The 19,768-nt window shown below is 44.6% G+C and overlaps 1 protein-coding gene across 1 annotated transcript; it reads left to right on the top strand.

Moving 5' to 3' along the window:
* The first annotated feature begins 775 nt into the window (after window positions 1-775).
* Window positions 776-18,927, top strand: HRG (histidine rich glycoprotein). The gene is given in 8 exon segments (XM_036754013.1): window positions 776-1,068; window positions 5,036-5,152; window positions 6,860-6,959; window positions 10,845-11,011; window positions 12,306-12,464; window positions 15,993-16,094; window positions 18,049-18,813; window positions 18,815-18,927. Coding segments are annotated over 8 exon segments (1,632 nt in total). The 5' UTR covers window positions 776-876; the 3' UTR covers window positions 18,845-18,927.
* The last annotated feature ends 841 nt before the right edge of the window (window positions 18,928-19,768 follow it).

The raw sequence follows: 19,768 nt of genomic DNA, 5'->3' as shown, positions 1-19,768 counted from the left end.
GCCATGAAATTTGGGATGTTATTTTAATTCAGATAAAAAATCTAAACAATTTCACTTAATATTTTACTTTCCCAACGTATGCCACAAGCACAGTAGTCATAAATAATACTTACGTATTGCACATACACACAAACATAAACATGTATCAGGCCCAGCCGTCACAAGGGCTTCCACAAACACAACAAACGGTTCACGTGAAAGGGTAGCAGTGCACGCGTGAACTCCCAGCTCTCTGTGGTGTTGCCAATGCTGATGGTCATGCCATGAGCAGATAAGATCTGAGAAGCCCGCTGTGCCCTCTACACTCATGTTTATCCTATAAGGGGCCCTGTGAGTGAGCAGATCCAGTTGCTTAATGATTTTTGTTTTGCTTTTTTAAGATTCCCTCTCTAACACTATCTACGACAAGTGTATAAATTAAAGCCATGAAATAATTTCACCCGAACACTGACAATGGGTCTCCATTTTTGCCTCCAAAAATAACTAATCATTTACTAGCTCTCCACAATCTTAACCAGGGGTCAAAGTGATATCCAAGATTATATAACTGAAATGTACAAAAGTGTCCCTTTTATAGGAATCCACCGGATTTGTTTTTAATTCTAAGAGAGGGTCTCATAAATTCCGCTGGACACCCCCGCACTGATGAGTCTCCACTTTTGCTTCCAAAATAACTAATCATTTACTGGCTCTCCCCTATCTTAACCAGGGTTCAAGGTGACATCTGGATTATGCAACTGAAATGTACAAAAGTGTCCCTTTTGGTAGGAATCCACTGGATTTGTTTTTGTTGTAAGAGATTGTCATATAAATTCTGCCTGACATCTCTTGCCCGTGTGGCCCATAGCAAGAGGAGGGTTTCCATGCTTTGACACGATGCGGGCGCCAGTGATCCTGCTGCTCCTCCTGGCCTCAGCAGTGCCTTCATTCTCATTGAGTCCTGCAGACTGTGAGGCAGCTGGGCCCAAGGCTGTGGAAGTCCTGAATCTGATCAACGAAAGGCGAAGGGAAGGCTACCAATTCCAGCTGTTGAGGGTTGCCGATGCCCACACTGATGTTCACGAAGAGGTGAGGAATGGTCCTAAAGACAAAGCAGAGAAAGCTGGGAACTGAGCCGTTCTCAGTTATGCATCCTGGAGGGTGGTGTGTGTGTGTGTGTGTGTGTCTGTGTGTGTGTCTGTGTCTGTGTGTCTGTGTGTGTGTGTCTGTGTGTCTGTGTGTCTGTGTGTGTGTGTCTGTGTGTGTGTGTGTCTGTGTGTGTGTGTGTCTGTGTGTCTGTGTGTGTGTCTGTGTGTCTGTCTGTGTGTGTCTGTGTGTGTGTCTGCGTGTGTGTGTATCTGTGTCTGTGTGTGTGTCTGTGTGTCTGTGTCTGTGTCTGTGTGTGTGTGTCTGTGTCTGTGTGTGTGTCTGTGTGTCTGTGTCTGTGTGTGTGTGTGTGTGTGTGTCTGTGTGTGTGTGTGTGTCTGTGTGTCTGTGTGTCTGTGTGTGTGGGGAGGGTGGAAGAGTGGCTTTGACCACTGAGTAACACCATTTCTTCCAATTCAGTTACTTGAGGAATGGTGATTGCATTTAGCCTAGTAAAGGGGCGCAAAGACCGGACCCACTGGCCCCAGCCTCGTTGATACAGAGGACTTCTAGGTGAGGAAACTGAGTCACCCAGAAAGGTCACGATGGAACGCAAAGAATATCTTGGTAGTGCCATTGCCCGTGGTGTCAGACCTAGTTGCCTTCTCACATTATCTAGATTCAGATCATTGTAGTCATGAGTTCTGTGGGCTCAGTTTCTTGGCCTTCCATCACTTTCTACAAACAAGGAGCTGATAGCTCTCAAGCTAGAACATACCTCAGAAGCCTTTTACATCAACTCCTTCATTTTACAGGTGGGGAAACTGAGGCCCAGAGAGCTCTTTCCATGTTTCTCTGAGTTCTTCACATTTGCTTTTTCCTAATGGTGCAGAAATATTACGTTATATTCATTGTCTCTAATTGATTGTTTCTTGTGCTTTGCTACTGTAAAAAGTACAGCTGAGAAGATTTGGTTAAGTGTGGGGCCTTTATTCTGTCCTTGACCTTTATGTATATGCTCTGATGGGATGGCTAGATCAAAGGGCAGGGATGATTTAGTAACTTTTCGGCTTTCAAATCATTGTTTGTTATCAACATTTGTTTAAATATTAGTCAATCAATGTTTATTGCAGGTCAGCATTTATACTAGTAAAATAATATTTGTGTAGTATTTTAAGGTTTATGTTGTAGACGTAATTTCCTTTGTGCCTCATAATAATTATCCCTAGAAGGGTATTGGTGTTGGCTAATGGTATTATGATCCTGATTTTCTGGATGAGGGAATGGAGGCTCAGAGAAAATAAATTATTTGTCAGAATCAAATAGATAGTAAGTGTAAAAAATGTGGCTCAAACTCAGGTCTTTCTCCCTCTAAATCTAGTTCTCTTTACATGATACCAGGGGTTCTTAACCTGGGGTGACAGGACCCCACCTCACCCTCCACCACCTCCACGGATACATCTTTTTTTCCTTTAAATATTTTTATTTGTTTTTCTTTATTTTTAGATTACAACACTCAGTTCCACAAGTTTTTGAGTTCCAAATTTTCTCCCCCTCCCCCTCCTCTTCTCTTCCCCCCAAGACAGCATGTAATCCAATATAGGTTCTACATATACCTTCACATTAAACTTATTTACACAATAATGAAGTTGTAAAGAAGAATTATAACCAATGGAATGAATTATGAGAAAGAAGAAACAAAACCAAAAAAGAAGGAAAAAAGAGAGCAAATAGTTTGCCTCAATCTGCATTCAGACTCCATAATTCTTTCTCTGGATGTGCATAGCTTTTTCCATCATGAGTCCTTTGGAGCTGTCTTTGAACCTTGCATTGCTGATAAGAGCCAAGTCTATCAAAGTTAATCATCACAAATACTGTGTGTCTGTAACCGTGTATAATGTTCTCCTGGTTCTGCTGCCCTCACTCAGTATCAGCAGTATCAGATCATGTCTTTCCAGGTTACTATGAATTCCATCTGCTCCTCATTTCTTATAGCACAATAATATTCCATTACCTCCATATATCACACCTTGTTTAGCCATTCCCCGATTGATGGGCATCCCCTCAATTTCCAATTCTCTGCCCCCACAAAAGAGCTGCTATAAATATTTTTATAAATATTTATATATATATAATATATAATATTATATATATATATAATATAAATAAATATAAATATAAAAAGGAAATAAATATCCCTTTCCCACTTGTGTCATCTCTTTGGGATACAGACCTAGAAGTGATATCGCTAGGTTAAAGGGTACGCACATTTTTATAGCTCTTTGGGCATAGTTCCAAATTGCTCTCCAGAATGGCTGGATCAGTTCACAACTCCATCAACAACGCAACAGTGCTCCTATTTTCCCATATCTTCTCCAACATTTATGATTTTCTTGTTTTATCATGTTAGCCAGTCTGACAGGAGAGATGTGGTGCATAAGAGTTGTTTTGATTTGCATTTCTCTAATCAATAGTGATTTAGAGCATTTTTTTCATATGACTAAAGATATCTTTAATTTCTTCCTCTGAAAACTGTCTGTTCATATCCTTTGACTATTTATCAATTAGGGAATGACTGGTATTCCTATAAATTTGATTCACATGCATACATCTTGGAGTCTGTGAATTTGGGTGGAAGATAAATGACATGTTTATTTTCATTAATCTTTGGTTTCTTTTGTAATCCTAAGACTTTCATGCATTTAAGATCTCAATTTTAAGAAGGGTTCCATAAGAAAGGACTCACCAGGCTGCTAAAGAGGTGCATGACTAAAAAGGGGAGGAATTCCTCCCCTATATAGTGCTGATTTGAAGGAAAGGCCTTGGCATCTAGAGGTTTGGGTGGAGGCCTGGGGGTGGCCCAAGTTCAGGCCCAGGCAGGCCCTGGGAAAGTGTGATGGAGCAAAACCCCACGATAAGCCACTGACTCCCTCATTGCATCTTGTGCAGTTCTCCCTTTATTTTGGAGGAGGAGTTCTTAACCTGGGGTCCTCAGAGCCCCTGAAGATTTTAGGGAGTCTGTGAACTCAGAGGGGAGAAATGGCATCTTTATTTTCACTAACTTCTAGCAAATGTAATCTTTTCTTTAATTATGAATGTGGGCATTAAGCAGCATCCTGAAAAGGCCTCCATCAGGCTACCAACGGGTCCATGACACAAACATGGTTAAGAACCCTATGGTAGAATCTTTTCTAAGGCTCTGGCACAAAGGAGCACAAAGGAGTGAATCTGAGAAGGCACACGGCCCCCAGGAGTAAGAAACTGGGTAGCAGACATGAGTTTTCTCCCATTATCACAAAGTGAGCCTCGTTTTCTTTAACAGTAAAATGGCCATAATCCTACTTTACTACCCATCGCCCAAGGTTATTTGTAGGGAAGGTTTCTGTAATCTTTAACAGTCCTATATAGCAGGTTGTACACAATAGATTTGCAGTTTCATGTGCAATCATTTTTTTTATTGTACCATGTTATGGAAATGCTTGTTTTATTCCATAAATTGAAAGTGAAATAAAAAAATTAAAACTCTATATAAATATCAGTGATTTTCCAGGAGAATATAAACTCCTTGAGGGAAGGGATTTTTAAAATCATCTGTAGAGCCCCAGTGTCTTGAATAATACTTGGTACACAGTAAGCACTTAATAAGTGCTTGTTGATTGACTGTCTCCCCTAATAAAATGCAAGCTTCTTGAGTACAGGGACTGTTTGATTTTTGTCTTTGTTTCTCTAGTACCTAGCACATCCTCTGGCATACAGTATACACTAGGTGCTTGATAAATGCTTATTGATTGATTAATTGTCTCCTCTGATAAAATATAAGCTTCTTCAGGGCAAGGACTATTTCAGTCTCTTGTCTTTTTATTCCCAGTGCTTTTTCTACTGTCTAGCACATAGTAGGCACTTAATAAATGCTTGTGGGATTGGATCCAATTGAATTTGTTAAAAGGTGCACTTTCTCATCTCTCCTCAGGAATCTGCAGTTGTCCACTATTTGGTCCTGGATGTGATAGAATCAGATTGCTCTGTCCTGTCTAGGAAACCTGTGGAGGATTGCCAATCAAAAGATGACAGATGGGTCACTGAAATTGTAAGTAGACAAGGTTGATACTTATCATCCTCACCTTTTGAGGGCACTCAAACATTCCCTGGCAGTCTCTTTTGCCTAATAATGTATGAGAACAACAGAGAAAAAAGCCCTGGTGATCCCTCTGGTCCTTCTTCTTTGTCTCCCCATGGGTTGGATGGAAAGTCCTCCATTCAACATGGGGCAATCAGCTCCTAGACCTTCCACCATGTCAAGCTCCTAGAGGGAAGAGGGAGAAAGAAGTAGCAGTCCCAGGTCCCAGGTCCCAGGTACCAGGTCCCTCCATTTCAGCCACAGCCTGGATTCCACTGGCCTAAGAGCTTCTGAGGCTGCCCACCTTGCCCCAAGCACCCCACGGTCCACAAGTCTTAGTGCCAAGACTATCCTCTGTCACTTGGGAAGTCCATCATGTAATGATTTCAACCATAGATTCATAAGGGAGGACCATGGTCCTCTTCTCAAGGCTGCATTCAAGGGTATCCTGGAGCCAGCTCCCAGCTTGGGAAAGCCCATTGTTAAATATCCAGGGGAATCATTTACACCTTGGAAATTGACAAATGCTACAAATCAGGTATTGATTGATTGTTTTGATTGTCTAGACTTTAAAGAAGTGATGGAGAAAATGTTAATAATGTTGTTTAAACTTAGAAGTGTGTTTTTGGAGACCTAGTTGTTAAATATTTATGAGCACACCCCTCACTGTGTACACCCATCAACACAAGTTCATTCCTTTAAATTTGAAATTTTATTTTCAGAAAGAAAAACAGTTGTGTTCAGGCTAAACTTCCTTTTGAAAATGTTTGAGGCTGCAGCTTGTACCTTCTGTGTGACTCCTTATAACCAGTGATGTTTAACAACTAGCTCTACCCCACCTCCAAATATACACAGGACACACTTTTAAATTTAGGCTGACTTATTAACATTTTCTGCATCATTTTCTTAAGTCTAGATAATTAATGAAACAATAAATTAAGCCTTGATTTGTAGGGATTTCTGAGGTAAATGCTCACAATGAAAATTTAACAATCAGATCTCAACATCCAGTTCAAACTGGCTCCCTCACACACCCTGTCCAGAGGCAGCTGGATGGCTCAGTCAGGAAGGCAGCTGGGCCTAGATACAGGAAGCCCTGAATTCAAATTCAGCCTCAGACACTTACTAGCTGAGTGACCTCGATTAAGGCAATTAACTACTGTTTGCCTCAGTTTCCAGTGATGATAATAACATCCACCTCTCAGGATTATTGTGAAGATCAAAGAAGATTGCATTTTTAAGGTGCTTAGCACAGTTCTGTGCACATAGTAGGTGCTTAATAAATAAACCATTGTTCCCTCCCTCCCTAATAGCTCTCAAGAAATCTTTCAGGTTTGTAGTAACCTTGGGAGATCTGTTCCGACCTCACAGGAAGTTTAGATGTAGTAATAGCTGTCGTGTGTTTTATATATTTTGTCTCACTTGATCCTCACAACAACCTGGAAGATATGGGGCTACTGTTTTCCCCATTTTACAGATGAGGAAACTGAGGCTGAGTCCAGGGTTGCCCAGCTAAGGAAGGCATAGAAGAGAGCCCTAATGGGGCCATTTTGACTTAAAGCCTAACCAGGGAAGTGACTCCTTTCCAGGGTCACAGGGAGCACCCTATCTTTGCCTCTAATCCTGAAGAAGGCAGGACACCCAAGGAAACAAATAGTGATTTTTTCCTTCTTCCAGGTCATTGGGAGATGCAAAGTGGTGGCTGTCACCCACCCAAATACCTCTTGTGAGCCGGAGCTGACTAAGGTGTTTGAGTTCAACTGCACAACAAGCTCCGGTATGTGCTGGGGGCTCCCTGGTGTGCAGGGGGTGGATGGGATTCAGTGTGATCTCAGGCTTCCCCCTGATCTCCATGCTCTGGATGGAGAAGGAAGAGGGGAATGAACCTCTCCCACAAAGAAAAGCTCGGATGGAGGAAAAGCTGAATGAATGACTAGACAAACTACACACACACACACAGACACAGACACAGACACACACACACACACACAGACATACACACACATGCACAAGCACCTTCACTAAAAAGATAAAAACCAACCCCAAACTTGCTGCTGGATTCCTTCAAGTCAGAAAATCTTCTCTAACTGAGATTCAGTTAACAAAAATTGGATAGCTAGCCAACAATTTGCATTAAAGACAATAGGTTAAAGGCTGGCTAGAAAGTCCAGTCTCCTCACCTTAAAGGTGAGGAAATGAGGCCCACAGAGATTCCATGACATAGTCAGACAGCCAGCATAGATCACAGAGAGGATTCAAACCCAGACCTTCCTGTTTCCAAGTCCAGTGCTCTATCCACCACACCCCCTGCCTCTCCATTATAGGATCCTCCTTTCACTTTCTCTTCTGGTCAGGCACAACCAGGTTCATGGTCATTCTCTTCCCATCACAAGTCTAGGAAAAGCCACGGCAGCCAACACATATGTTGTATACGTAGATATGAGTATTGTCTTTTTTAAACTAACAAGATGCTTCTGAACTCATTTTTAAATTTCCCTGTGATTATCTGTAAATTACAAAGGCATGTTCTTCCAGGAGGTGATGACCTGATGGCACCACAAGATCATGAGGAGGCCCTGTTTCTTTCCTAGGAGCTCCCACTTTCTGTTTCAGATAGGCTTCTTGGGACCACTCTGGGCAGGGCTTAGTCTATTCTCACCAGTGGCTCTCACAGCCAGGAACCTAACCATCCCTCCAACAACCTCCTGGCTCCCAGGAGCCAGTGGGGTCCTGTGCTCTCAAAGTCTCCCATTGGCCTGCTCCTCCAGATTCCAACTCTGTTTGTCTTCACTCTTCAGCTGTCTCCTCTGAAAGCACTGGGGTCACTCTTTGAGACCCTTTCTATGTCTTTCATGCTTTCTTTGAAATCTAGTCATGAAAACTGGACACACTAATAAGGACCATCGACCAATCAATAAGCATTTATTGAGTGCTTTCTGTGTTCCAGGCCCTTGGGCACAAAGACAAAAGTGAAACAGTACCTGCCTCAGGGAGCTTACAACCTATCTAGGACAAAAGTGCATATAGGAGTATGTACAAAATAGACGCAACGTGATTTATGGGCAGGATCAGAAAAGGCCTCGTAGAAGATGTGCTGTTTGATCTGAGTCTTGAAGAACCTAGAGATACTAAGGAAGGGAGGGCATACCAGGCATGGGGAACAGTGAGTACAAAGGCATGGAGGAGGGAGGCAAAATGTCATGCAGGAGCAGCAGTAAGGAGGCCAGTTTGGCTGGATCATCGAGAATGGCAAGTGCACGGTGTAATGATTTTAGAAAAGTGTTTTGGGGCCAGGTTGTGAAGAACTTTGAATGCCACAGGAATTTGTATTTGATCCTAGAGATAATAGGAAAGCACCAGAGTTTATTGGTGAGGGGAGCAGAATAGTTAGCTTATGCTTTAGGAGAGGAGAGTCCTGAGGAGGCCACGGAAGTGAGCCAGAGAGGGAGGGGGACTGACGGAGAGAGCAGCACAATGGACAGCTCCTGGCCTTTGTCTGATGGCATCTTCTAATACAGTTCAGATTTGTGATTGTTGGGTTAAGAGAAAGGAGGCTGTGAGTCAAAATCACCAAGATGCAGGGGCGGAGGGGAGGGGGGAAGAGAGAGACAGAGACAGGGAGAGAGACAGAGAGAGAGACACAGAGAAACAGAGAGAGACAGAGACAGAGAGACACAGAGAGAGAGACAGAGAGACAGAGAGAGAGACAAAGGCAGAGACAGAGAGGGACAGTCGGACAGAGACAGACAGGCAGACAAACAGAGATATGGAAAGAGACAGAGAGTGACAGAGAAAGAGAGACAGAGGTTAGAGATGTTGGGTGCCAGGCGCAGGATCCCTGAAAAATAGGTTCAGCAGTGGACATAGCTCTGCGTGTTTCCACGGACTTTCAGAGTGGAATCTAATACCAGGAAATGTCATTGTTCAGAGTGATCATCCAGCGGTGGCCTTTGCAAAGCAGGAGGGGCCAGAGACCTTGGATGATGTGAAGAGCCACTCTAGTTCCTTCCACTGGGTCAGCCCAGGTTTCTGGGTTAGGGAATGGCAGGAGTCTGTGTCCTATTGGCTTCTTCACAGTCGTGTAAGATTGCTGTTTCTGACTTAACGGTGACTTAACACTCCCAGTTACCTGAGTGAGACCATCCTCTTCCCCCTCCCTTGGGTTTAGCTCTTGTGATAGAAACTGTAGGCACCTAGACGTGCAAGGGGGTACATTTAGACCATTCAATGACCATTTGGTAAATATTACCCTTGATTCCATCTTTGCTGTTGGAGGTATTGCCTCTCCCTCCTGCCCCCAAGCCCTCCCTGACACTGACATCATCCTCACCCTCTTCTTAATCTCAGAATTCAGGAAGACTTGAGTTCAAATCTACCCTTAGACAATTACTAGCTGTGTGACCCTAGGCACGTCACTTAACCTCAATCTGCCTCAGTTTTCTCAACTGTAAAATGGGTCTGATAATAGCATCTATGTCCCAGAGTGGTTGTGAGGATCAAATAGGTAATTGCAAAGCATTCCACACAGTTCCTGGCACACAGCAGGTGCTGCATAAATGCTTCCCCCTTTAATCTACTGGCCGCTTTCCTGATGCCAATGAACACGTCCTTGCCTGCCTCATCTTTAGACCCTGACTCGATCCAGTCATCCCTGCTGGTTGTCACGCTGTGCCTCTGCTCCCCTTATGCGTTAAGCTCCTTGGAAAGGCTGTCTGTAATCACTGCCTCTCTTCTCCTCTGCCTCTCTTCTCAGCCCTGCAGTCTGGCTCCAGATCTCATGATTCAGCTGAAGTGGATGTCTCCAAAGTTTGCACATGATCTCTTGCTTGCCAAACCAATGACCTTTTCCATCCTCATTCATCTTGACCTCTCTGCAGTCATGGACACTCCCCTCTTGGATACTCACTCCTCTAGGCTTTCATGAGACTGCTCTCTCTCCTGGTTCTGCTCCTACCTCTCTGATCACTCCTCCATGTCTTTGCAGAATCTTCTTCCACGTCATGCCTGCAAACTTTGGGTGTCCCCCAAGACTCTATTCTAGCCTCTCTTTTTTCTCCCTCTATAATGTCTAAGTTGGTAAAATCATTAGCTTGCACAAGTTCAATGATCATATCTATGCAGATGATTCCCCAAATTTATAGATTCAGCTCTCCTGAGTTGCCCAAATATGATCTACCTTTTGGACATCTCAGGTTGGATGTCCCATAGGCATCTCACATGCAATGTGTCCAAAACAGGCTTCTAAGCCAAACCTTCCTCTCTTCTAAATTTTCTTACCACTGTTGAAGGCACTTGCTTGCCTTCAGGGTGTCATGGGAGAGGCACACACATCTCACTATGGCTGTCCTACCCAGTGGAGAATTCAAAAATGATTATCTATTGTTTTTATATCACCTGTATGTATCTATCCCTCTCTTCCGCCTGGAGAACCACCCCTAATTACAAAAAATAAAGGTTGAGAAAGTAAGTGAAATTAACAACCAGATCGATCTATACATGCTGCTCTCCACCTGCTTAGGGGCTCCCCTACTTCTGCAAAGAAGAGAGGGAGGTGTTTTTCATACTTTTTTTCAGGACCAAGCTTGGTTATTCTATAATTCCATTTCTATTTTTGTGGTTATTCTTTCTATTTACATTGTTGGGCTCCTTCTTATTTTCACAGTTTCTTCCGCACTGTCTGACCCCGCAGCTGGGCCTGTGATTATTGACTACTTTGAAAATCCAGAACAATATAAGCAGCAGGCAGAGAAAGCCCTCAAGCAGTACCAGGAGGGTGATGCCAATACCACCTCTTTCCAGGTGGTCAAAGTCGAGAGAGCTATAGAAGTGGTGAGTCTGCAAGGAGCCTCTGAATAAAACTCCGGTGTTGAGAGGGACCAAAGGGTAGGGTGCAAAATCGGTAGATGTAATATCTTCTATGTAGGTGTGGCCTGCTAGAAGAATACAGATGACACAAAGCTGGGAGAAAAATCTAAAATGCTGGTTAACAGTCAGAATCCCAAAAGATAGACAGGCTAGGAATATGGGTGCAGATACAATGAGATGAAATATAATAGGGTTACATGGGAGAGACTTGGATTTAAAAAATTAACTTCAAAAGTACAAGATGGTAGCAGGGAGCAGAGAAAGATCAAGGCTAAAAATTCTATAGAATAGATATGGGGGGCAGCTAGGTGGCCCAGTGAGTAGAGCACAGGCCTTGGAGTCAGGAGGACCTGAATTCAAATCCAGCCTCAGATACTTGACACACTAGCTGTGTGACCTTGGGCATGTCACTTAACCCCAATTGCCCTGCCTTCCCCTCTCCAAAAAAAAAAAAGAATAGATATGGGATCCCAGTGGACCACAAGATCAATGTGGGCTACCATTGCTACATTGGAGCCCCTCCCATTAAATTAATTTTAGGATGTATTCAGAGAGTGTCCAGGACAAAGCAGTATTACTGATCTCTCTGTCCTCTGCCCTGGGCACATTTGGAGCACTGGGTTTAGGAAGCTGGAGCATGTCTGAGTAAGGACGAGGAAATCGAGGACAAAGATGGGTTGAAGGAGCTGGGGATGTTTAGTTTGGAGAAGAGAAAGCTCAAGGGATATATGAGAGCTGTTTCTAAAAGCGCGAATGGCTGCCACACTCAGCAGCAATAAGTGGGGCCCGGAAAAGGAGGCTTCTTAATCATTTAAATGTGTAAAAGTGGGATGGGCTCTCCTTACTCAAAGGCTTCAAGTAGAGGCGGATGACCAATTGTTGGAGATCTTGGAGAAGGGATCCTTGGTTAGGGATGGGCTGGCTGAATAGCCACGAAGGTCCCAGACCAGCCCTGGGTGAGCTCTCAGGAATGTACCTTTAAATTGGGACCCGGTGCAGGCATTCAGTCAGTCAAGAAGCATTGGGCAGTTCACATGAAGGAATTACCTTATTGGCAAACATTTTAATGCCGAGAACCAAGGAAGAGGAGGGGGATCTGGAAAGGGAAGAGGACGGAGCCAGGGGTCCATGTGGCCCCGCATTCCGAAGAGACACGGGTGTGTCTGTAATTTATGGGTCCTAGATACGGATTTGAAGGATGGGTTACTAAGCCACCTCGGTTTGCTTTCCTGGAGCTCACGCGGTGTCTCCCTTTTAGAGGGGAGGAGAAAGAACGGCTTTGTACCTGGATTTCAGCATAATGAACCACTCTGCAGAAGCCCCGCCTCCGCCCCCGCCCCCGCCTCATCACTTCTTCGGGCTACTCGACCAGCCTCCGCCTCCGCCTCCGCCTCCTCACTTTTTCTGGAGCTGTCCGGTAAGTGGATGAGAAGTCTTTACACCGGAAGAGAAGGGGACCTCCAGCTCTGCCCCTCCCTCTTCCTTCCCATTTCCCAGTTACTCAGAAACAATTTGCTTTTCTAAATTGTGTCAACGGTCTGTCTTGGTGGGAGTAGAACTCTTTTGTTGTCATCGCAAAAGGGAACTCCCAGGTGAGGAAGTTCCCTTCGCCGACGCAGGTCAGCCTTTTCTCTGCCACTTACATTTCAAAAGAGCTGCCTAATGCCTTGGGAAGAACAATGACTTGCCAGGGTCACACAGTCAATATGTGTCAGGGGTGAAACTCGAACCCAGATCTGTCTTCCATGGTGCCTCTCATTTGCATATAGTATGTACTTGTTGGATTGAGAATGCAAGTGTGTTTGCATGTATGTGTACGCACAGGTGGGATGCACGGGTGTGCACTCTGTGGTGGTGTGTGCGCACGTGTGTTCTTGTGGGAGTGCTGTAGATGACCATGTTTTTATGCATGTCTCTGGCCTTGCTCGAATGTGTGTGTGTGTGTGTGTGTGTGTGTGTGTGTGTGTGTGAGAGAGAGAGAGAGAGAGAGAGAGAGAGAGAGAGAGAGAGGCGTGGGGCATGAGAAAGGAAGGAGAGAGAGAGGCAGAGAAGAGGAGAGAGGGAGAGACAGAGACAGAGATAGAGAGACAGAGACAGACACAAAGAGAGAGACAGAGAGGAGGAAGAGAGAGAGGGAGAGATCTATTTGCCTGACATCAGTTAACCCATCGTCAAAAATTTATTAAGCACCCACTATGTGCCAGGCACTGTGCTGGGAGCTGAGGATACACAGACAAAAATAGAGCAGTCCCTGCCCTCACAGAGCTTTGATTTTATTGGGGAGACATGTACATCTTAAAGTGCATATATATGAATAAATGTACGTATGTGAGTGCGTCTATGATGTGTGTGTGTGTGTGTGTGTGTATATGTGTGTGTGTGTGTGTGTGTGTGTGTGTGTGTGTGTCTTTAGGGATGGATTGAGGTAATGTAGTGAATACAGCACCAGAAAGGGAGTCAAGACCGCCTGAGTTTGAATCCCACTTCAGACTCTCATAAGCTGTGTGACCCTGGGCAAGTCACTTAACTGGTTTGCCTCAGTTTCCTCATTTATAAAATGGAGATGATGATAATCACACCTACCTCTTTGGGTTGTTGTGAGCTTCAAATGAGATAATTTTGTAAAATGCTATACAGAACTTAAAACAATATATGCATGTGTATATATACATATACACACATGTATATACATATACACATATATACATATACACACATAAAATAAGATTACACACATATTATACATATAATGTACATAACATAAATCTATTCATATCCATCTGAGTTATATCATTTTGATATCATCGATACCCAATGCCATCAATCGAGACCTTGTGACTGCAGCTGATTCTGCTTCCTTGCTCTGGGAAGCTTTTCTTGGTGCACAGTTAGGACACCACATCTTGTTTCTAGAGCACTCTAGTTTCACAGATTTGTTCCCCAAAGTTCTGATTCTCAGTTTCCGCCTTTGAGGTGAGCAGCCAGGAATACCAGTCAGCTGCTACTTGGAAGCCTACTCAACTACCTGTGTGCCCAAGACCTCTGCTATATTTGTTCAGGGAGTTCTGCTTTCCTGGAGGGGAGCAGGGGCCAGAGGAAGGTCAAGTAGGAGCAGAGAAGGCACTGACTCAGGACCACTGACCCCTTTCTGGTAACATGCAGCCCTAATGAGAGAGGACTTAGAGGCACCCAAGAGAGCTGATGTATAGTCCCATATAGTCCCAATATAGCCATGTATAGTCCCAGCCATTGAAGGAAAAGGAACCTCTTCAGGGGCCTTCCTCCCTGGGCCACAACCAGCCAGAGGAAGCAACCAAGTTCCCCACTGCCTCTTCACCCTGGCTGGTGGCCAACACAGTTCCAGTCTTCCATGTGGGAAAACTGAATCATGAGACGGTCGTTGAGTCTTTTTGGTTCTGCCTCAGTGGTCAGGCAGGCAATAGGCATTAATTAAGCACTTACTATATGCCAGGCACTGAGTATAACACTGGTGAAGAAGCAAAAGAAAGTCCCTGCCCTGGAAAAGCTTCCATTTTAATTGGAAGACAACATACCAGTGAGGGTAGAGAGGAAGGGGCAGCCCTCTCCATGCCTAAGCTCAGTGCCTAGTGTAACCCTGGGCTATGGCTGATTTCTCAGAGGAGCCAGAAGAGCCCTGACCAGACTTATTCTGGCTCCCCTCAGATTCCCATGCTGACCCCAACCCTGCCCCAGGCTCCCCTAGCTCCTGGACTCCTTGGGGGTGCCATTCTAGCTTGAGAACTAGAAACAAAAAGCATGGATAACACACCTGTTGGGTACTAGCCATGGTGCTAAGCTAAATGCTTATTGAAACACAGGACTAGAACATGTTCAAAGCTCCATTTTCCCCAGGCTGGTGGCTGGTTCCCCTCAGGCTCCCCGTTGTCAGCACACTGTCCCTCGCTTTGCTTCATTTAATGTAGCTACCCTCACTTTTCTGTAGATGGCTTCTTCCCTAGACCTTTCCCTGTAGAATGGAAGCTCCTCAAGGGCAGAACTTGTTAGATTTTTGTCTTTGTGTATGTATATATGTTATGCGCCAAAGAATGGAAACTCCCTGAAGGTAGGGGTTGTTTCATTTTGATCTTTGTATCTCCAATGCCTAACACAAAGTAATGCTTGTTACATTGAACTGAAGGGCAAAGAGCTGGAAAGGGACTTCACTTGACCAGTCCCCTCCTTATTTTACAGATGATTGAAAATGCAACCCAAGGTCACTCAGCCAACTAAAGGCAGAGATGGGGATGGAACCCTGACCTCCCCTATCTTCCATCCCCTGCCACCTTCCCATCTATTCAGGTGTTCTTACCAATACCAAGGACCACCCACTTAGAGCAGGAAGAGACCTTGGAAGCCACCCAATTGAGTCCCTTCACTTTATAAGACACTGAGGGACAAAAGGGCAATGTGACTTACCGAGGGTCATGCAGCTAACACATCTCACTGTCAGTGAGATTACCTTGTGTTTCTAGGCTGTGATCATCTCAGATCACTGGACAAAAGTCAGATTGCCATGTATATACCCACTCACACTCTCACACCCACTCACACACTTACATGTCATCACACACACACACTCACACTCTCACACACACTCACACTTTCATAGTACAGTCACACACTCTCACATATACTCACACACTCATATACACACTCTCATAAACACCTGTTCTCTCTCACATACACTCACACATTCACAATACTCACACATTCATACACTCAAACACACTCATTCCCCCTACTCATCCACACATACTTATATTCACTCTCATAGTACACTCACAAATACTCTCACATTCACACTCTCACAGATACTTGCATTCACACACACACTCACACACATATACATCCACACACAGTCTCCTGCCAGCAGACACCTACCCAAGACTCATCCCCAAAGTCATAGGTTTCCTCTCGTTTGCAGGTCTTTGGATTTTGTCGGGCAAAATTTGTATATAATGTGGAGAATTCTGACTTGAACAACCCAGATGATCTGACTGTAAACTGTGAAATTTTCAATGAGGAGGTAAGTACCTTGCCTTAAATTGTCTTTGTCCAAGACAGGATCATGCCAGTAGGATTTTAATGCACTTCTCAGACCCCAGTCTCCTTCTGTGTCCATTACTGGAAAGATGGGATGGTGCCAAGGTGGAGCACCTTGAGAGGCAGACAAAGGTGTTAGAACTTGACTCAGGAGGTAATAGGGAGCCAATGAAAATTGGTGAGCAGGGGTGGGACATGACCAGAATTAAACACAACAAGAATTAATTTAGCAACAACTCTGAATGACTGATTGGACAAGGGAGAGAGAGGAGATGGCAAGACCTTGTGGGAGGCCAATGGAGGATGCATATTAGTGGGTGGTAGGGGGATAGTCACGAAGAGGTGAAGGGGGTCCTATGATCCTAGATCTAGAGATGGAAGGAGCCTCAGGGGTCACCTAGAGTGGCCACCCCTTTATTTTGTAGATGAAGGAATTGAGGCCCAGAGACATTAAGTGTCCAGTAGGTAGCAGAGCATGGATTCCCCACCAGATTCTCTGTCTCCATCTCCAGGGTCAGTTCCACCACCTCTGGTGGAATGGACAGGACATGGTGACTGTTTGGAAGTGAGACAGAGAGGAGAGGGTGTGGATAGTGGGGCCATTGACAGAAAGGGTGAAGGATAGCAGGGCTGGTGGAGGCTGAGGCCCCTTACCTGCCATCCATGTGGGAAGGTTAGCCTGGAGCTCAGAGAGAGGTCAGGACTGGAGATGCAGCTTTGGGGGATGTCTGCATGAGGGAGCTTGTGGAAGTGGCTTTCTTTTTTCTGGACATTCCTGTGATCTGTCTGGCATTTTGTTGTCCATCTTCCTTTCCTGGGAGAGGCACCCACTGAGTTCTCCCAAACTAGGCCATCCTTGGCCTCTGTTTCTTGAAGGAGCCAACCTTCATTTTCCTGTCACCATTTTAATAGGATCACAATAACTCCAAAACCTTTCCAATGAACACAGGAGCTTGGGCCTGCTGCTTCTCTCTGGGCCTCAGGTTCAGTCTCTGTGAAAGGTGGAATTGGATGAAGTCATCCAGAAGGATTCTTCCAGTTCTCAATCCAAATCTTCAGCTAATGGATCCTTCACCCAAGGGCTCGACTATTTCTAGAGCTTTACAACCAACTAGCATTTATTAACCACTTACTGTTTGCCAGGCACTGTAGTAAGTCCTGGAAATATAGGGAAAGAGCAAAAACAGCCCTTTCCCTCAAGGAGAACATCCTAAGCGGGGAGGAGGAAGCATTGGTGTTTCCCATATATGATTTCTAAAAGTTTGGGTTTTCACTAATCAATTTTATTTTTTGCTACATAGTGGGGAATCCCAAACTTAATATGCAAATTTATGCAAAAAGACAAAAATAATATGCAAACTGGTATTTTTATTTTTGAACTAATGCTGCTAGTACTTAAAAAATACTCTTGCCATGGTCGGACACTAGAGGTATGTGAGGGGCAACTCCCTAGAAAATGCCCTTGGCCTAGGAGAGGCATCTAAATGTGCTCAGGGGAAGGGAATGAGGCATCTCTATCCTGGTGACCTCATGGTTCCCACCTCATGGAGTTTTAAGGGTTCTGAGTTCTGATGGGAACCAAGGTATAGACCAGTGCCTGACTTCTCCCTTTGCATTATGGGACTGAGCATCCTCCCTTCACACACTCTATATTCCAACCAAATCAGCCCACTAGCTGGTCTTGGGGGTCAACATTGACCTCCTGTCCCCCACACCTGGAATGCTTTCTATTCTTACTTCCACCCATCCTTCAAGGCTGAGCAGGAGTGATCTCCTACATGAGGCCTCTCCTGATTCCTGGCAATTTCCCTCACTCTTCTTTCATGTATAAGTTGGACTAGATGGCCATTGATGTCCTGAGAGTCTGGGAAATGCTTATTGAATTAAAGGGAATGGAATAGAGTTGAAATGATCATCTCTGTGTCCTTTCCTACTAGGACTCCAGAAATTTCAGCAGTGGAAGATGGCACCATTGGCATCATCGTCATTTTGGTAGGCATGGGCACCATCCTCCTAGAGGCCCACATCCAGCACATGGACCTTTGGATCATGGATTCCGAGGGCATCCTCACCATCACCATTCACATGAGAACAGAGGGCCACCTCCAACCCACCCACCTTTGGAAGAGAGAGAGCCTAAAGGGGGGCCACAGGAGGGACTCCTTTCTAGTCCTGATAATTCTCCTGTCAGAGATGAACCAGATCTACCTCATCCTCAAGGAACCCATCCCCCAGTTGGCCATGGTGATCACCATAGGCATGGTCCCCAAAAGCCATGTCCTGCTGGCCCCGGTCCACATAAGCATGGTCCTCATGGTCCTCATGGTCCTCATGGTCCTCACGGTCCTCATGGTCCTCACGGTCCTCATGGTCCTCATGGTCCTCATGGTCGTGGTCCTCATGGTCGTGGTCCTCATGGTCATGGTCATCATCGTCATGGTCCCCATCACCATGGTCCCCATGGCCGTGGTCCATGTAGGCATGGGCCTCCACCTGGAGACTTAGAAGAACAAGATGTTCACAGACTTCCTCCATTGAAGAAGGGTGAAGTCCTTCCTTTGCCTGAAATCAGCCTTCCTGGTCAATGTAATTGTCCACACTCAAGAAACCGACATCCTCCAAAGCCAGAATTTCAGCCCTTCCCACAGACATCTTCAGAGTCTTGTCCAGGGAACCTCAAGTATGAATATCCACAACTTTTGCCATTTTTTGGAAAATAAAGATTTAAAGTGATCATCTGATTTCACAATGGAAAAAGCCACAAGATTTGTGTGCCAAAGCTGAGTCAGAAATAAAAGAGAATCAGTGTAAAATTCTAGTATTGTGATTTCCTTTTTGATACTCTCAGTGATGCGAAAAGGAGGGAGACCGGAAAGAGTCCTAGACTTGGTGGTGGAAGGATTTACAGAAATACCTCCTCTGACACTAGCTATGTGTAAATTATTTAGGTGAATTATTTAGGACCATAGGACTATAGCAGGAGTGTCCAGTGGCCATGTCCAACCACCTCATTTTATAACTGAGGAAGCTGTGATGTTAAAAAAGTTAGAGAGATATAGTTTCTGGGCAATTAATAGTTTTATTAATCATGCTAGTATATAATTAATGAAAGGGGTCAGTGGCTCTTTCAAATGGTAAAAACCTCTCAAGGAGCCCACTCAAGGCTTATATGCCCTTCGAAGAAGGGGTATTCCTGAGAGTGGCAACTCTGATTGGTTGAAAATTAATTCGAATGAATATTCTAATGAGAGGCGGACCTATTCTAATGAAGGGATGTGACTCTGATCACTCTTGCTCCCAGACCATCCCCAGCCCTGAGCAATTTAGACAGAATATCAAGCTCTCCTTAGAACTAAGTAGAACACAAGGCTGGAAATCAGCTTCGATTCAATTCTTTGTAAAGTTCTGTTAGTTGAGTGGGATAACAGTTCCAAGATTTCACCTCACCATCTGCCCAGACCTTCAGAGAACTAAGCTTTGACTCAGTTTCAATATGAGAAAGGGAAAAAATCCTGGATCCCCCCAATATTGACAGTCGGTTATTTAATAATCATTTCTCTGGGGAAGATTGTGACTTTCCCAAGGTTCCATAAGTAGTAAATGTCAGAGGAGGGATTTGAACCCAGGTCCTCTGACTTGGGAGTCAGTACTTTTTCC

This window comes from Trichosurus vulpecula, chromosome 4 (assembly GCF_011100635.1).
Source record: "Trichosurus vulpecula isolate mTriVul1 chromosome 4, mTriVul1.pri, whole genome shotgun sequence".
NCBI classification, from domain to species: domain Eukaryota; kingdom Metazoa; phylum Chordata; class Mammalia; order Diprotodontia; family Phalangeridae; genus Trichosurus; species Trichosurus vulpecula.
The sequence above is the reverse complement of the archived record's forward strand: the minus strand, read 5'-3'. Positions and strand labels throughout refer to the sequence as shown.